The 13,447-nt window shown below is 48.8% G+C and overlaps 1 protein-coding gene across 1 annotated transcript in view; it reads right to left on the reverse strand.

Annotated features, from left to right (window-relative positions):
• Positions 1–4,627, reverse strand: part of Itga9 (integrin subunit alpha 9) — a 292,483-nt gene extending 287,856 nt beyond the window's left edge. Inside the window, exon 1 of the mRNA XM_052187013.1 lies at positions 4,237–4,627. Coding sequence (XP_052042973.1) covers positions 4,237–4,424 — 188 coding nt within the window. The 5' untranslated portion in view covers positions 4,425–4,627. The remainder of the gene's footprint in view (positions 1–4,236) is intronic.
• Between the last annotated feature and the right edge of the window lie 8,820 nt (positions 4,628–13,447).

Here is a 13,447-nt window from a genome sequence, read left to right on the forward strand (position 1 = left end):
GCCATGTGACTACTCATAGTGACCGTGATAATGAATTCTTGATTTTTGTCTAGTCTTCGACCATTTTTATGCAAATCACAATACTCGGGCAGGTGTCAACATCACCTGGCAGGCAGCACATTGGAACTTTGGAGTCTCAGCTCTAAATACAAACAGGATGTTGGAGCTGCCTGGATTCCTCACTCAAAGATGCTCTGCCCCTTCCTGAGAGCTCGAGCGCTCGCTCAGCGCCTGAGCACAGCAGTCTTGCTGTCCCAGGAGAAGCAGGAAGCACATCATTGCCAGAGAGGAAGCCAGCGCACCCAACCGCTTTGGACTCTAGAGCTTGGGGGGAGGGGGGTGGCCAGGGGTGTGTGTGCGGAGGACTGCAGGGGTGGGGGGTGGGACTGCGGGGGCGGCCAGCATTTATTTATATCTCTGAGTGTTACAGTTGTCAGTTCTGCAGCTGAGAAACTGCTAGAGAAGGGGACAGAAATTGGCTTTGTCTATGTTCCCTGGCATCTACTTCTGTTGTTCAAAGGATGCCAGAAAAATCAGGGTTGGGGAGGGTGAAGACAAGAGAGTTCTGAGTGTGCAGACACCCTCTGGGTGTCATTAGAAGAAGAAGGGGAAATAAAGTTCAGTCGCTTTCATGTCTGCACCAAAACCCGACACCAATGTCATCAGGTTATTATAGCTTATCCACAGGGACAATTCTTGCTGTTCAAGGCAGGGTGACAAGGGTCTGTTCCATCAGTACTTTGAACAAAGCTGGGTCTTGTTGTGTCATGAGTGGGAATACGGTTTCTGGAGCCAGACTCAACACAGGGGTTCTAAGAGACAAGGTCACCCCTGATTTCATGCAGGCGCTGACCTTCCTCAAGAAGGAATAATTGGAGCTCATAAAGAACGTGGTGACAGACCCAAGAGCTGACAGCTTCACTGCGGAGACACCTCATGGGCTCTGTGACACACACTCACCGGTGGAGCATCCCTTAGATCAGGTTCAGGCCCAGCTTGCCACCGCTGGGTGGCAGTAACCTTTGTGGGGTTAGGCCTGTGGGAAGTCTTACTATTAAAAACGACAGGCCAGCCCCTGCCTCAGTTTCTATTTTTGTCCTTCATGAACTTCCACCACAGTGTACTCCGGACCCTGACGGAGCTAAGAAGCATCAGGGCCAAACAACCAGGGACTCCAGCTGGAATCTGCATCTTGAGCCAAAACAAACTTCTTCTCTTTGTAACTTTACTAACTCTAGTGTTTGTTACAGTAACAGAAACCTGTAACCAACCTGAACCCCTCAGCTCTGCCACCTGGTGTCTGGGCTCTCCCTGTCATTTCTAGCACATTCTCTGCCCTGTGCGCAACACAACCAGGAGCTAGTTAGCAGGAAACAAAGGTCCCAAATCCCATATAGCTGATAAGCTAAAAGCCATCTCCTCTGGAAGAGGAACAGAAGATACATTGTTTACCTAACTTTAGTCACCCTTTCCTAGCCAGGTTTCAATGTTTCTGCCGGAGAAACCCCTTCCCACCTTCCTGACTGAACTTTCTAAGTCACTCCATGAAGTCTTCTCTGCTCCCCCCTGCACCACACCAGCCTTTGGCTAAGCAGCTACCAAACTCCAGGCCCCGAATCCCCCTTGTTTCCTATTTCATGGGAACCTTTGTAATACAATACAGAATACTGTAAAACTGTCATCCTAGCTGACTGAGGAATTCTGATTCCAGGAATTGATTGGAAGGAAATAATTTAGAACGTCCACAGTGTTTCACTGTAAGAATGCTTACATATGTTGTTACAATTACAAACAACTGGAAATGACCCGATAGAGGGCAATGGACTCAGGGACGACCTCATACTAAGAGACTCTCATTCAGTCATTAAGTCAATCAACCAACCCCAGAATTGTAAGTTAAGGCAAAGATGTAGGATAGGTGCATATTTCACAAGACTAGACCAGTGGCTATCTTTAAGATTATTCTCAACATATAGGAATAAAAGTATACCCGGGACTTCAGGAGGGGTTTGAGTAGGTGAAAAGCCTCTGTCAGGGACTCCACTGACCTTACACAGGTCTCGCTCTAGAGAAAAGGAGGAGAGAAGAAATGGAAGTTTCTCCTTCTTCAAAGTCCACAAGCCCCTGACTCGGAGTCACATCAGAAGAGGCTTATTTAGGAGCCAAGAGGGAAATGAAGGAAGAAAAGTATATTGAGGACAGGATTTTTAAGCAGTAAGAGTATTCAAGAGATTATAGCATTGTAGTAAGAATACAATCTGCTTCAAACATCTTATATATCTACATATTTTAAATTACATCTTATAAATAATATGTTCATATATATTTATATTACATGTAATATATGTATATGTTTTATTATATATTATATATAGAACTTACATACACATATATAATATATATGTTATATATACATATAATTTCAGAGGGCTGCTAAAACACTGAAGGACCAGCAGCACTGCAGTGCAGGGAATGGGTGCCTGGGCAGGAGAGGCACCTCTGAGATCATCAGGCCAGCCGCTTGTCCCCACAGAAATGTCTGACCCTCTTCTGACAAGGTCAAGCCCCAGCAAAGCCACCACCACCGTGCAGACTGGGTGTCGGAGCATCAGGCCAAACCTTCTTTCTCTGCAAAATCTAGTCACCACCTCTTTCAAAAACAAAGTAAGCTAAGCACCTCATCTCTGCTGGGTCGGTTCCTATCTAGTCACCAGCCAGAGAGGCTGTGACCTGGGGTCCAGCCAAATCCAGGTGACAGAAGCCTGGCCCCTGTCCCTGGAACCAGATGGTTGCAGGACACACAGGCCAGCCACAGCTTGCAGATCCCACTGAACCTTTGGCTCCCACAGCTGCCTGCCTTTTCCTTAGTAGCCCCCCACCCAGAACTGCCCTTCTATTTCTGACAGCTCCTCCCATGTGCTTAGTGCCAAGGCCACACTGTGTGAGGTTCTGGGATGCATTCTACAAACTGTTTCTATACAGCCATAATGTGTACCAAGCCCAGAGCCCATAGCGGACCTGGAGTCTGTGGCGCATAGGAAAGTGTTGTGCCCTGCTGTCTGAAAAGGAAGGGTTTGGCGAATGCAGGAAGCAGCCTTGGCTGGTAACTGGGACTAGAATCAATGTCAGGAAGGGATGTGGATGAGAGCTACACACAAGGACTTTGAAAGCTGCTTCTCTTGGAGGCTGCTCTCCTAAACACGCGAAAGTGTTAATGGGGCCAGTCACAAAGTTCTCTTTCCCCAGGGTTCTGAAAGACCCGCACCCACAAACCCCTGACTGTCCCCACCCCTGTCCAATTCTGAGCAGAGACTCCCAGTATATTACATGTCCAACACACACACACACACACACACACACACACACACACAGCCCGTCTCCATCTTCCAGCCCACTGCCTCTAAGGATTCCCGCTCACTGGATAGCACCCTCAACTCCAACTAGCCACCTCCTGGGCCCACAGTAACATCATCTAAAACGAGGTTGGGGAGCTACTGACAATTGAACTCTAGCTGCTATGAGAAGTGGGCGTGGTGCTTGGTGCGGCTGGACTACCCACCTTCTCTAAGCGCTCCTGCTGTGGGGTCAGTTAACTTCACTATTGATGCTTAATGAAGGAGAGACTTACTCTTTTCTGTAGGCCCACCCATCTTGCTGGTTAGCAACTGTATCCCTTGATCCAAAAACTTCAAGCCCTTAGGTCTTGTCTCTAACTGGCACGTGGAGGAAGAGCTCCAGGCTGTCCACCAGCCACACAGTCTGCTCCTTGGGGGGTCCTCCCTGCATCCCAGATCCTCTCAGAACTTTGTGGGGCCCCTGGGTACTCTCCTGGAGATCTCTAAACCCCCAGGACCCACTCCCACCACATCCCGTTTCTCTGCTTCCTGCATGCTGCTGCCCTAAAATTACATGAAGTGGTCCCCAAAGGCAGCCTGGCCTCCTAGGGGCCCTCCGGGGGATCTGGGGCAGTTGGCCAGCCAGCGGTGGCCCCTTGAAGGCAGACAGCCAACTAACTTTGCTTTGGCGAGAGCGAAGCTGCGTCTGACTGCCCAGGGAAGGCAGGGACCCCAGGGGACAGCCCGGGCCTCCGAAAGCAGGCCAGGATGTCAGCGTGGCCGCCGGACATTTAAATCGGCCCCGTGGGAGGCGGCGTGGAAGAGGTCCGGAAGGCGGCGGTCGACTTGGGGGACCGCGGGCTGGCCGCGCCGGGGTCGAGGAGCTGCGGGGGACACTTACCAGCGCGTGTTGTCGTGGAAGTGCTCCAGCACCGCGTAGCCGAAAAAGGAGCCCGCGGGGCCCTGGAAGCGCACTGGGCGCTGCGCGTCGAGGTTGTAGGCACCGGCCGGGACCCCCGCGACCACCAGCGCCAGCAGCAGCGCGCGGAGCCCCCCGGCGCCGATCCGCGCCGCAGCCGGGCCGCCCATCCCCAGCCAGCCGCCGCCCTGCGCCCTGCCCCGCGATCGGGGCTCCCGGGACAAGCCGCTGCCCGGGGCGCGAGCTGTGCGCTCCGAGTCTGAGCACTGGACCCAGCGATGGGCTGCAGCAGGAGCTGGAGCGAGGTCCGGGGCGGCCGCCAGCGCACTGCGTCCTCTCGATCCCCGCCGAGAGGTCTGCGCTCTCGGAAGGAGCGGGTCCGGGGCCCGGGCGGCTCTGGACTGCTGAGAGGCGCGCCCGCGGGGTGGGCGGCCCGGGCGGCCCAGGCGGGACGGGTCCGCAGCGCCCCCTGCTGGACGCAGCCCCAGGAGCATCGCTCGGACCTGGTACTGGACCCTGTGTCCTAGGCTCTGCGGGGTCCAAGCTGGCTGGGTCTCTCGCCTTTTGTCTTACACTGTGAGTCTCTCTCACACACAAAGGTCCAAAGCCGCGGGAGCCAAGGATGGGTGAATGAATGTTCTGGCCCTGCCCATCTGGAAGCTCTTCTTCAGAGGCAACTGCTCAAGACCTCCAGTCAGTTGCTGTAAGAATTAATTAGTCATGTGGAAGAGAGCAGAGCATCCTTCCTTACTCCCTGACCTGGCCAGTGCTTCCCAACTTGGCGGACACACAATACAGCCATGTGTGCTCCCCTGCGTGTGGGAGACTATGATGAGGCATACATTGCATAAAGTTTACGTCTTAACCTCATTTTGGTTGTGTGATCACCAATAGCTAATCTTGCAATTAAAGTATATGCAGGTTTAACAAGCACGCCCAGCCTGGTCCAGCTCCTGGCCAGTTTCATTTATCTCTGACCCTTTGAAGTTGAAGTTGACTATTCCAAGTTTAAAGTTATAATTGAACTTACCCTTTACTCTGGTAACAATCACAACCTCCCCTCCTCACTCCTTCCCATCCTCTCCACTTCCAAAGCCTCACTCATACTAAACACACACGATGCTTTCGTCTTTTTCTTTCCAATCAGGTTTATCCTTACAACATAGCGCAAAAGCCTAGGGTAGGCGAGGGTGGGTGGGGTTGGGGTGCACGTTCTGGAGTTTTCCACTTGCCAGTCGTCTAAACACAGGGATCTTTACAGGTGAAGAGCCTCTCCTAGCTGTCATCAGAAGAGCTGTGACAAAGGAAGCAGGCTCACTGCTAGCTCTGGAGATGGAGGGAAGGGTCCAGGAGGTAAAGACGTCAGGCAGCTTCAAACACTGAGAACAGAGAAATGTCTTCTCCCCCACCCCTTCCAGGAACGCAGCCCGGATATAGAAGCCTTGGCATTGGTCCAGTAAGACTTCCAGAATTGTTAGGTGATAATGTTGTTGTCTTAAACAACTGTGTTCAGGTAATTTGCATCGCTCTGACACACACCTGCTGTCTTACTTGGCGGTCACTATCGCTACGATGAAACACCATGACCAAAAGCAAGTCGTGGAGGAAAGGGTTTATTCAGCTTGGCCTTTCACGTCCCTGTTCATCACTGAAGGAAGTCGGGACAGAAACTCTAAACATGGCAGGAACCTGGAGGCAGGAGCTGGTGCAGGGGCCGCGGGGGGGAGGGGTGCTGCTTACTGGCTCACTCCTCGTCCCTGTAATACCCAGGACCATCAGGGCCAGGAATAGCACCTCCCACAATGGGCTGGGCGCTCCCTCATCAATCACCGATTATTGTGGAGGAGCCAGGCGTATGGCGGTGGTGCACGCCTATAATCCCAGCACTTGGGAGGCAGAGGCAAGCCTGGTCTACAGAGTGAGTTCCAGGACAGCCAGGGCTACACAGAGAAACCCTCTCTTGAACCCCTCTGCCACTAAAAAATAGATCTTGTGTGGGGGAAGCATTTTCTCAAGTGAGGCTCCCTCCTCTCAAATGGCTCTAATGTGTGCCTCGCTGACACAAAGGTCCTCCCCCTCTCCCCCCCCCCCCCAGCGTAAGTGCTCTATCCACCTGTCTCAGCTGCCTTCCTGGGCTGTAATAAAACACTCTGATCCAAAGCAACCTGGGGCAGGAAAGGGTGTGTCCCAGCTTACAGGTTGGTCTCACTTGAAGAGAGGCAGGGCGTGGAGCCAGGCCGGTGGCTGAGGGAGAAATCATGAAGGCGCTACACTTACTGGCTTCCCTTGCTGGCTTGCTTTATCCGTGCTCAGCTAGCTTTCTATATGGCATAGGTCGCCTGTTCAGGAAGCGGTGCTGCTCACAGTCTGAGCCCTTACGCACCAGTTAGCCACCACCCCACTGTCGTGCCCACAGACAAATCTGATGAAGACAATTAATCAATTGAGATTTTTTTCCAGGTGATTTATGTTGTATAAAACCGACCTTAATGCTAACTAATATAGTATCTTAAATTCTATATAAAAGTGTGTGTGTGTGTGTGTGTGTGTGTGTGTTTCATAGTGAAAGACCTGTAGATTTTAACAAAATCTTAAGAGGTAAGGCAAACTTTAACAAGTTAGGAACTGGGAGCTGGAGACATGGCTCAGAGGTTAAAAGCACTTGCTATTCTTGCAGAGGACCTGAGTTCGATTCTCAGCACCTACATATTGGTTCACAACCATCTGTGACTTCCGCCCCAGAGGATCCTATGTCCTCTTCCGACCCTCACAGGTCCTAGATGCATGCTGCGCCCATACACATATGTAGGCAAACAATGATCCACATATAATAAAAACAAGTGGATCTTTGAAAGAGCTTCAGATCCATTAGTCTAAAACATACTGATTACAATCTTTATAAACTAAATTTCAAAGTTATACTGGTTAAAAAATAAAACAAGCAAACCATTGTATTGGCCTTTCATTTCATAAAGCACGGGGCTCCTAAACATGACCATACATCAGAATCCAGGTTTTTTTTTTTTTTAAATAGATTTGGGTCTAGAGACATTGGTCCAACCATTCAGAGCATGCGCTGCTCTTACAGGGGACCCAGGTTCAATTCCCAAACCCACACAGTGTCTCACAGCCATTGGTAACTCCAGTTCCAGGGAACTACCTAAAAATAAAATAAATAAAAATATAGATTCACAAGCAGTGAGCTGGGTTGGGCTCACTAAGGGGTAAGGATCAAGAATCATTTGTTAAGCAAGGGTTAGGAAGCCCTGTCCCTGGGAAAGAGATTCCCCAGTCTGTATTGTGGTTCTGACCATGTGACATTCCGGCAGGAAAGCTATAGATTCTGAAATAAAGCATATGGGGTTACCTCCCAGGTCTGACCAGTTGTGCCGCCGCTGTAAGTCATCGCAAAGATGATGCTAACAAACTGTCAAGCCTCTGAAATGTATCGATGAGCTGTCTACGGGATTTTAAAATTGTGAGATGGGACGGTTATTAGTTATTCATGTTATCTGACAGCAGTAGCCAGCAGTGAGCTCAACTTCCTGCCTGCCAGAGTAACCCTGTCTGTCTCTGGGGTGTCTAACTAGAGAGATGGTATGTCTGTGAGTCTTAGACGAAGCGGTGTTGACTGTGCCTCATGGTCGTGAGTGCCCGGCCCATCGTGGCAGGGACGGGGCGGGGTGCTGGGGGCAGGAGGGTGGGCATGCCTTGTGGCCTCGGGAGCACAGGCTGGGGCACCTCATATCAGGGCAGGCCAGGATGGGGGGGGATGAGCTACAACAGCTCTCAGCTGGCTTTCTCCTTCCCCCCTTTTTAACTTAGTCTTGAATCCCGGCCTATAGGGTGGTACTACCCACGTTCACCTCAGTCAAATCTCCACGGACGCAGACATCTCTAGTGGTGGGTCTCCTTGGCGACTCTAATGCCAATCAAGTTGAGGATGAAGATGAATGAACACGAGGGAAGCATTCTTTTCAAATTTTCCCACATGGGAGGCAGGTTTGCTTCTTGGCCCTATGCCTTTTTAGAAACGGCACCTTTTGTCCAAGAAGCTTCCTTTTGCAATAGATGGTGATTAATAAGGACACACAGGTCAAGGCTCAGGGAACAAGAGACTGTGCAGCACTCAGTCCTAAATGGAATATCTATTTCCCACTTTCTTTCTCCCCAAGGCTCAGGGATCATCACAGAGCGAAGGGCGGAAAGACTGTAAGAGCCGGAGGCAGTGGAGGACTGCTGCAAAACAGTATTTTCTGGACATCACAGTTCATATAAACTTCTGGTGTCTGGCTGTGACTCCTGGCACCACGCACTAGCCCTGGACAAGATCAAACCAAACACAAGCCAGACACTGATGGGGGTGGGGCTTACAGTCCCCGCCCCCAGCTGACGAGCTATTGGCTACCGCTGGCCTCTGGAGGAGGGAGTTCGTTTTCTCCAACGTTATGACCCCATAGGATGCCCAGGCTCTAGCAGTTGTCTCTATACATAAAATGAACTTAGTGGCTTTATGGAGAAGTATACAAATCTGAGAGGGAAGAGCCGTGCACCTGTGTGGGTGCATGGGGTGGGAGCTGCCGGCCTGCCCACTGTTAACTGAAGAACTGTGTGTGGTCCTTGTGTTTCTGTGCTGGGATTAATCCAGGACCTTTGCACACCTGGGCACATATTCATCTGTGAGCCGCATCCATCCAGTCTTGTTGGCCTCTTTCTCTTTAATAGTACGGTTTATTAGACAGGTCCTTGCTACAGAACCCGGCTGACCCTGAACCCTCACTATTCCTTCTGCCCACCCCCACCCCCACCCCCACCCCCGTGCTGGGACTTCACATTTGGCCCCCATACCCAGCTCTTAATCCCACTTTGGCTGCTTCCTTTAGGTTTGGGGCTAATCTGGCTTTGATCACGCAGGTGTGTGAAGGTTGTAAAAGTCTGTCTCCAGCTTGCTCTCTCTGTGTAGCTTATTTCCCTGTGTCTTTTAAGCTTTGGCTGCAAATTCATGTTCTTTGGAATTTTATCTTTGGAATATATTTTTCCATAGACAAATTGTGCTTCTTTCTGGCATTGCCTGGGCACTTCTGATTTACCTGTGCTGTGACCTATGTCTGGTTTACATAGGGACTGATGGGTAGATGACAGAGTCAAAAATATACAGATAGATAAGTAATAGATGATCCTAGGTAGGTAGGTAGGTAGATGAGATATAACAGGTAGGTGGATGAATAGGTAAGTAGGTAGATGAGAGATAATAGACAGATATAGTAATAGATAGAAGACAGATATAGTGGTAGATATAGTGATAGATTGATTATTGATAATCAATAGAAGATAATCAATCTATCTAGAAGACACATATAGACGATAGATAGATGATAGAAGACAAATATAGTGATAGATGGTAGATAGATAGATAGATAGATAATAGAAGACAGATATAGTGATAGATGGTAGATAGATGGTAGATAGATAGATAGATAGATAGATAGAAGACAGATATAGTAATAGATGATAGTGGACAGATAGTGATAAATAGTAGACAGATATAGTGATAGATAGATTACAGATAACAGATATAGATGATAGATGCATAGATAGATGACAGATAGCTGTAAATGACAGATACATAGATATAGATGATAGGTAGGCAGATGATAGATAAGCAAATATAGATGACAGATGGAGAGGTGACAGATAATACATGTAGATAGTAGATAGGTAGGTGACAGAGAACAGATATAGACATTACGCAGATAAATGATAGGTGGATAGAGCACAACAGAGATTGCTTTTGTGTTCCTGAAGGCTGCCTTTCATTTTATTGACTTACATTCTGCCAACAGTCACAACCCAAACAGGAAAGACTTAGTCATGGTGTTTATCACAGCAACAGCAAACAAACCAGAACAACTTTGGAAGGAGCAGGCTATCCCAGTTCTCCTCCTAAAGAGTTTGTCTTGATCTGGGGCCGCCGGTCTGATGGTCTCGCGGATTCTGCTTTCCCCAGCATGCGTGGGGCAGATCCAGACACACCCATGGTGAGGGCTGACTCTGTCACTCATTTGTCCTCTGTGTGAGAATTTTTGGCCTCTGAATATTATCTTACCAGCCAAGCCATTTCTTGCTCAGTTTTACATTTAATTCGACAATTTGAGGTGTTTTGTAGGAAAAAAAGAGCTCTAGACATCTGGATATTTGTTAAGCTAAGACACCAAAAAGGAAACCACTAGTTTTCAAGTCATTGAACAAGCTAATCACATTTTAACCCCATTGTCTATGAGGAAGTTCACATAATCTCAAATTCTGTTTGCATGAATGTGTGCTTGTGCGCATATACATGCTTATAAATGTGCTATGTACAGGTGTGTGTGTGTGTGTGTGTGTAGGCCAGAGGACAACCTTGCATGCCATTCCTCAGGGATCGTGTATCTTTATTTTGGGGGGTTTCTCACTGGCCGGGAACCGTCTAAGTACCCTAGACTGGTTGACGAAAGTCTCAGTCCTGTCTCCGTCTCTCCAGCTCCAGAATTACAAGCACTCTGGGTTGTTGTTGTTGTTTGTTTTCCGTGGGTCCTGGATGTGGAACTCAGGCCCTTGTGTTTGCAAAGGTAAGCTCTTCACTGACTGAGCCATCTCCCTACCTCTTATTTCAAATTCGTAAAGAGGGGCCAGAATAAATATGGGAATTTGGAATGGGAAGGGCAGATCAGAGTATGTTCATCAACACCTCAGATCTCCCTAAAAGAACTTCTTCACGGTTCTGGTCCATCCACACGAGTCGGCTCATCATGTAAGCCCATCCTGTCCTGCTCACGGGGCACAAAAATCTCAAAGCCAGACAGGTTAGACAATCGGGTCGTTCAAACACACACTGTAATCCACAGCACAGCCACTTGCGGTTGGGGTCCATGCTTTCAATAAGTGTATTATCAAAGGACAGCAAGGCGTCTGCGAGCAGACACCTGCAGCATATACGAGTGAAATGTGAATTCCTTGAACAACACACGCAATCTGATCTGATAACTGAATTGCATCTACAAGCACACAGCACATAGAAAGGAAGCCAGGCTTTTACTGTGTTTGCGGTGTGTGGTGGCTTGAGGGGGATGTCCTCTGTAGCTTCAGGCTTTTGAAACCCTGTTGGTGGCACTGTTTGGGTAATGAGGCCTTGATAGAGGGACATATGTCACTGGGGCAGGCTTTGAGCACCATTTCAGGTTCTCTCTCTCTCTCTCTCTCTCTCTCTCTCTCTCTCTCTCTCTCTCTCTCTGGATTTGGTTCAAGATATGAGCCCTCAACCCCTTGCTCTTACCACTATGCCTCTGCCCCACCATCTTGGACCATTATCAACCATAAGCCCAAATAAATTTTTTCTTTCTATAAGTTGCCTTGGTAATAGTATTTTATTACAGTGGTAGAAAAGTAAGACCCAATGATGATGATTATAGTGGAGACTGTCTGTCCGTCTATCCTTTTATTATCTGAATTGTCTTCAGATAGTCTACTGTGAAGGTAGAAAATGGCTGAAGCCACTGGTCTAAATGAAAGCCTTTCATAACGAGAAAGCAAGTCCTGGCACAGTGGTGCACACCTGCAATCCCATCTGCTTAGGAGACTGAGGCAGGAGGATCATTGTATGAGGCCATCCTCTACTGAGGGAATTCCAGGCCAGTCAAGGCCACATGCTAAAAGTGTCTCAAGATGAACGAGGTGAATGAGGAGTATGGTGAAGTATGGAGGGAAACGTTGGACTCGGTGCACACACGGCATCTGCTCTCCAGCAAGGAGAAAAGCTTGGACCCCGCTGGGCCGCGGGCGCAGGCAGGCAGAACTAAGAGCAGCCACCATTACCAGCCTGTTGGCCAGAGTCTTGATGTCTATGGATGTGCTAACTTTGCCTGTAGAGCTGAGGAGAAGACCAGCCAACACCATGTGGAGGAAGGAAAATGGTCAGTATCCAGATGGCACCTCGTGGTATTTCCAGAAGAAGAAGAAAAAGGTCTTCCAGATCACTCGCCAGGCCATAACTACTCCCTGAGTGGCTAAATGCACTTGTGAAGCCAAGTCTTCAAATATCACCAACCTAATTTATTTTTTTATACACAAGACAAATGATACTTCCACATGTTTTTGAAGTGTGATAAGTTCAGGAGGAGGGTAAATCCTGTCGCCAAATCTTCAACTTGAATAGCAGGTGGAGACTTCAGTGAATACTTTCCCACTGAGGTATTCAAAAGCCAAAGCCCAACTATTGGGTGTAACTTTTCTAACCTGTTCCCAGGCTCAATATCTTTTTCTAGAGAGCCACGTCCAGTGGAACTACTCTTAGTAAGAAATACTGGTATTAAAATAGATTTTCACACCTTCATAGACAATGGGTTTAAAAGGCAATCCTCATTTTCTTTTAAATAATAAAAGTAGTGTATGACCTTTCAAAACACAGACATAAGAACTATGTGTGTGTGTTTACTTTACAACACGGTGGAAATGTTCCCATACAAATGTTTCCCTTTTCCACTTACAAGAAAGTACTCACTACCTGAGTAAGGAATTCAGCACTTTGCTATAGAATAGGCTTTGTGTTGGACGATTTTGCTCAGCTGCAAGCTAATGCACGAACTAGCCTTGGGATGTTTGAGGCAGGAGAGGAGAAACTCTAATCTTCAGAATACCAAACATCAAAGACACCTTCCACTGAAGGAGTTTTCAACTTAGAGAGGGCTGCTGGGATGTCATCCCATTGCATTGTGTAGAGTGTGTGGCTTCCAGACAGCTTACCTTGATGAGAGCACACGATCCCAGTGGCTTGGCAGGCAGGTTTGCCAGCTCGGGCTGCCAGAGGAAGGCACCGCACAGTGCCTGGCTTAACAGAGATGAAAAACTTCACCTCTCTAGAGACTTCAAGCCTGAGATCGCGGTGCCGACTGGACTTGCCAATGGTTGCCTGCTGCTTTCCGATGTGTCCTCCTTGTGAGCTTTTCTCTGCCATGCCTGGGGCAAAGGAGAGGAGGGGAGGGACGGGCTGAGGTTGCTGCTTACTGGTGGTGCTTATCCAGAGCGTGTAAGACCACAAGTTCAATCCCAGGCACCACAAGGAACAAAAAAGAAGAGAGCAGGAGAGGCAACGTGAGTGTGAGCGGGCATTTCTTCTCACAACGGCACTAACGCTACTAGGTCAGGGCCCTGCCTACAA

This window comes from Apodemus sylvaticus, chromosome 7, assembly GCF_947179515.1.
Source record: "Apodemus sylvaticus chromosome 7, mApoSyl1.1, whole genome shotgun sequence".
NCBI classification, from domain to species: domain Eukaryota; kingdom Metazoa; phylum Chordata; class Mammalia; order Rodentia; family Muridae; genus Apodemus; species Apodemus sylvaticus.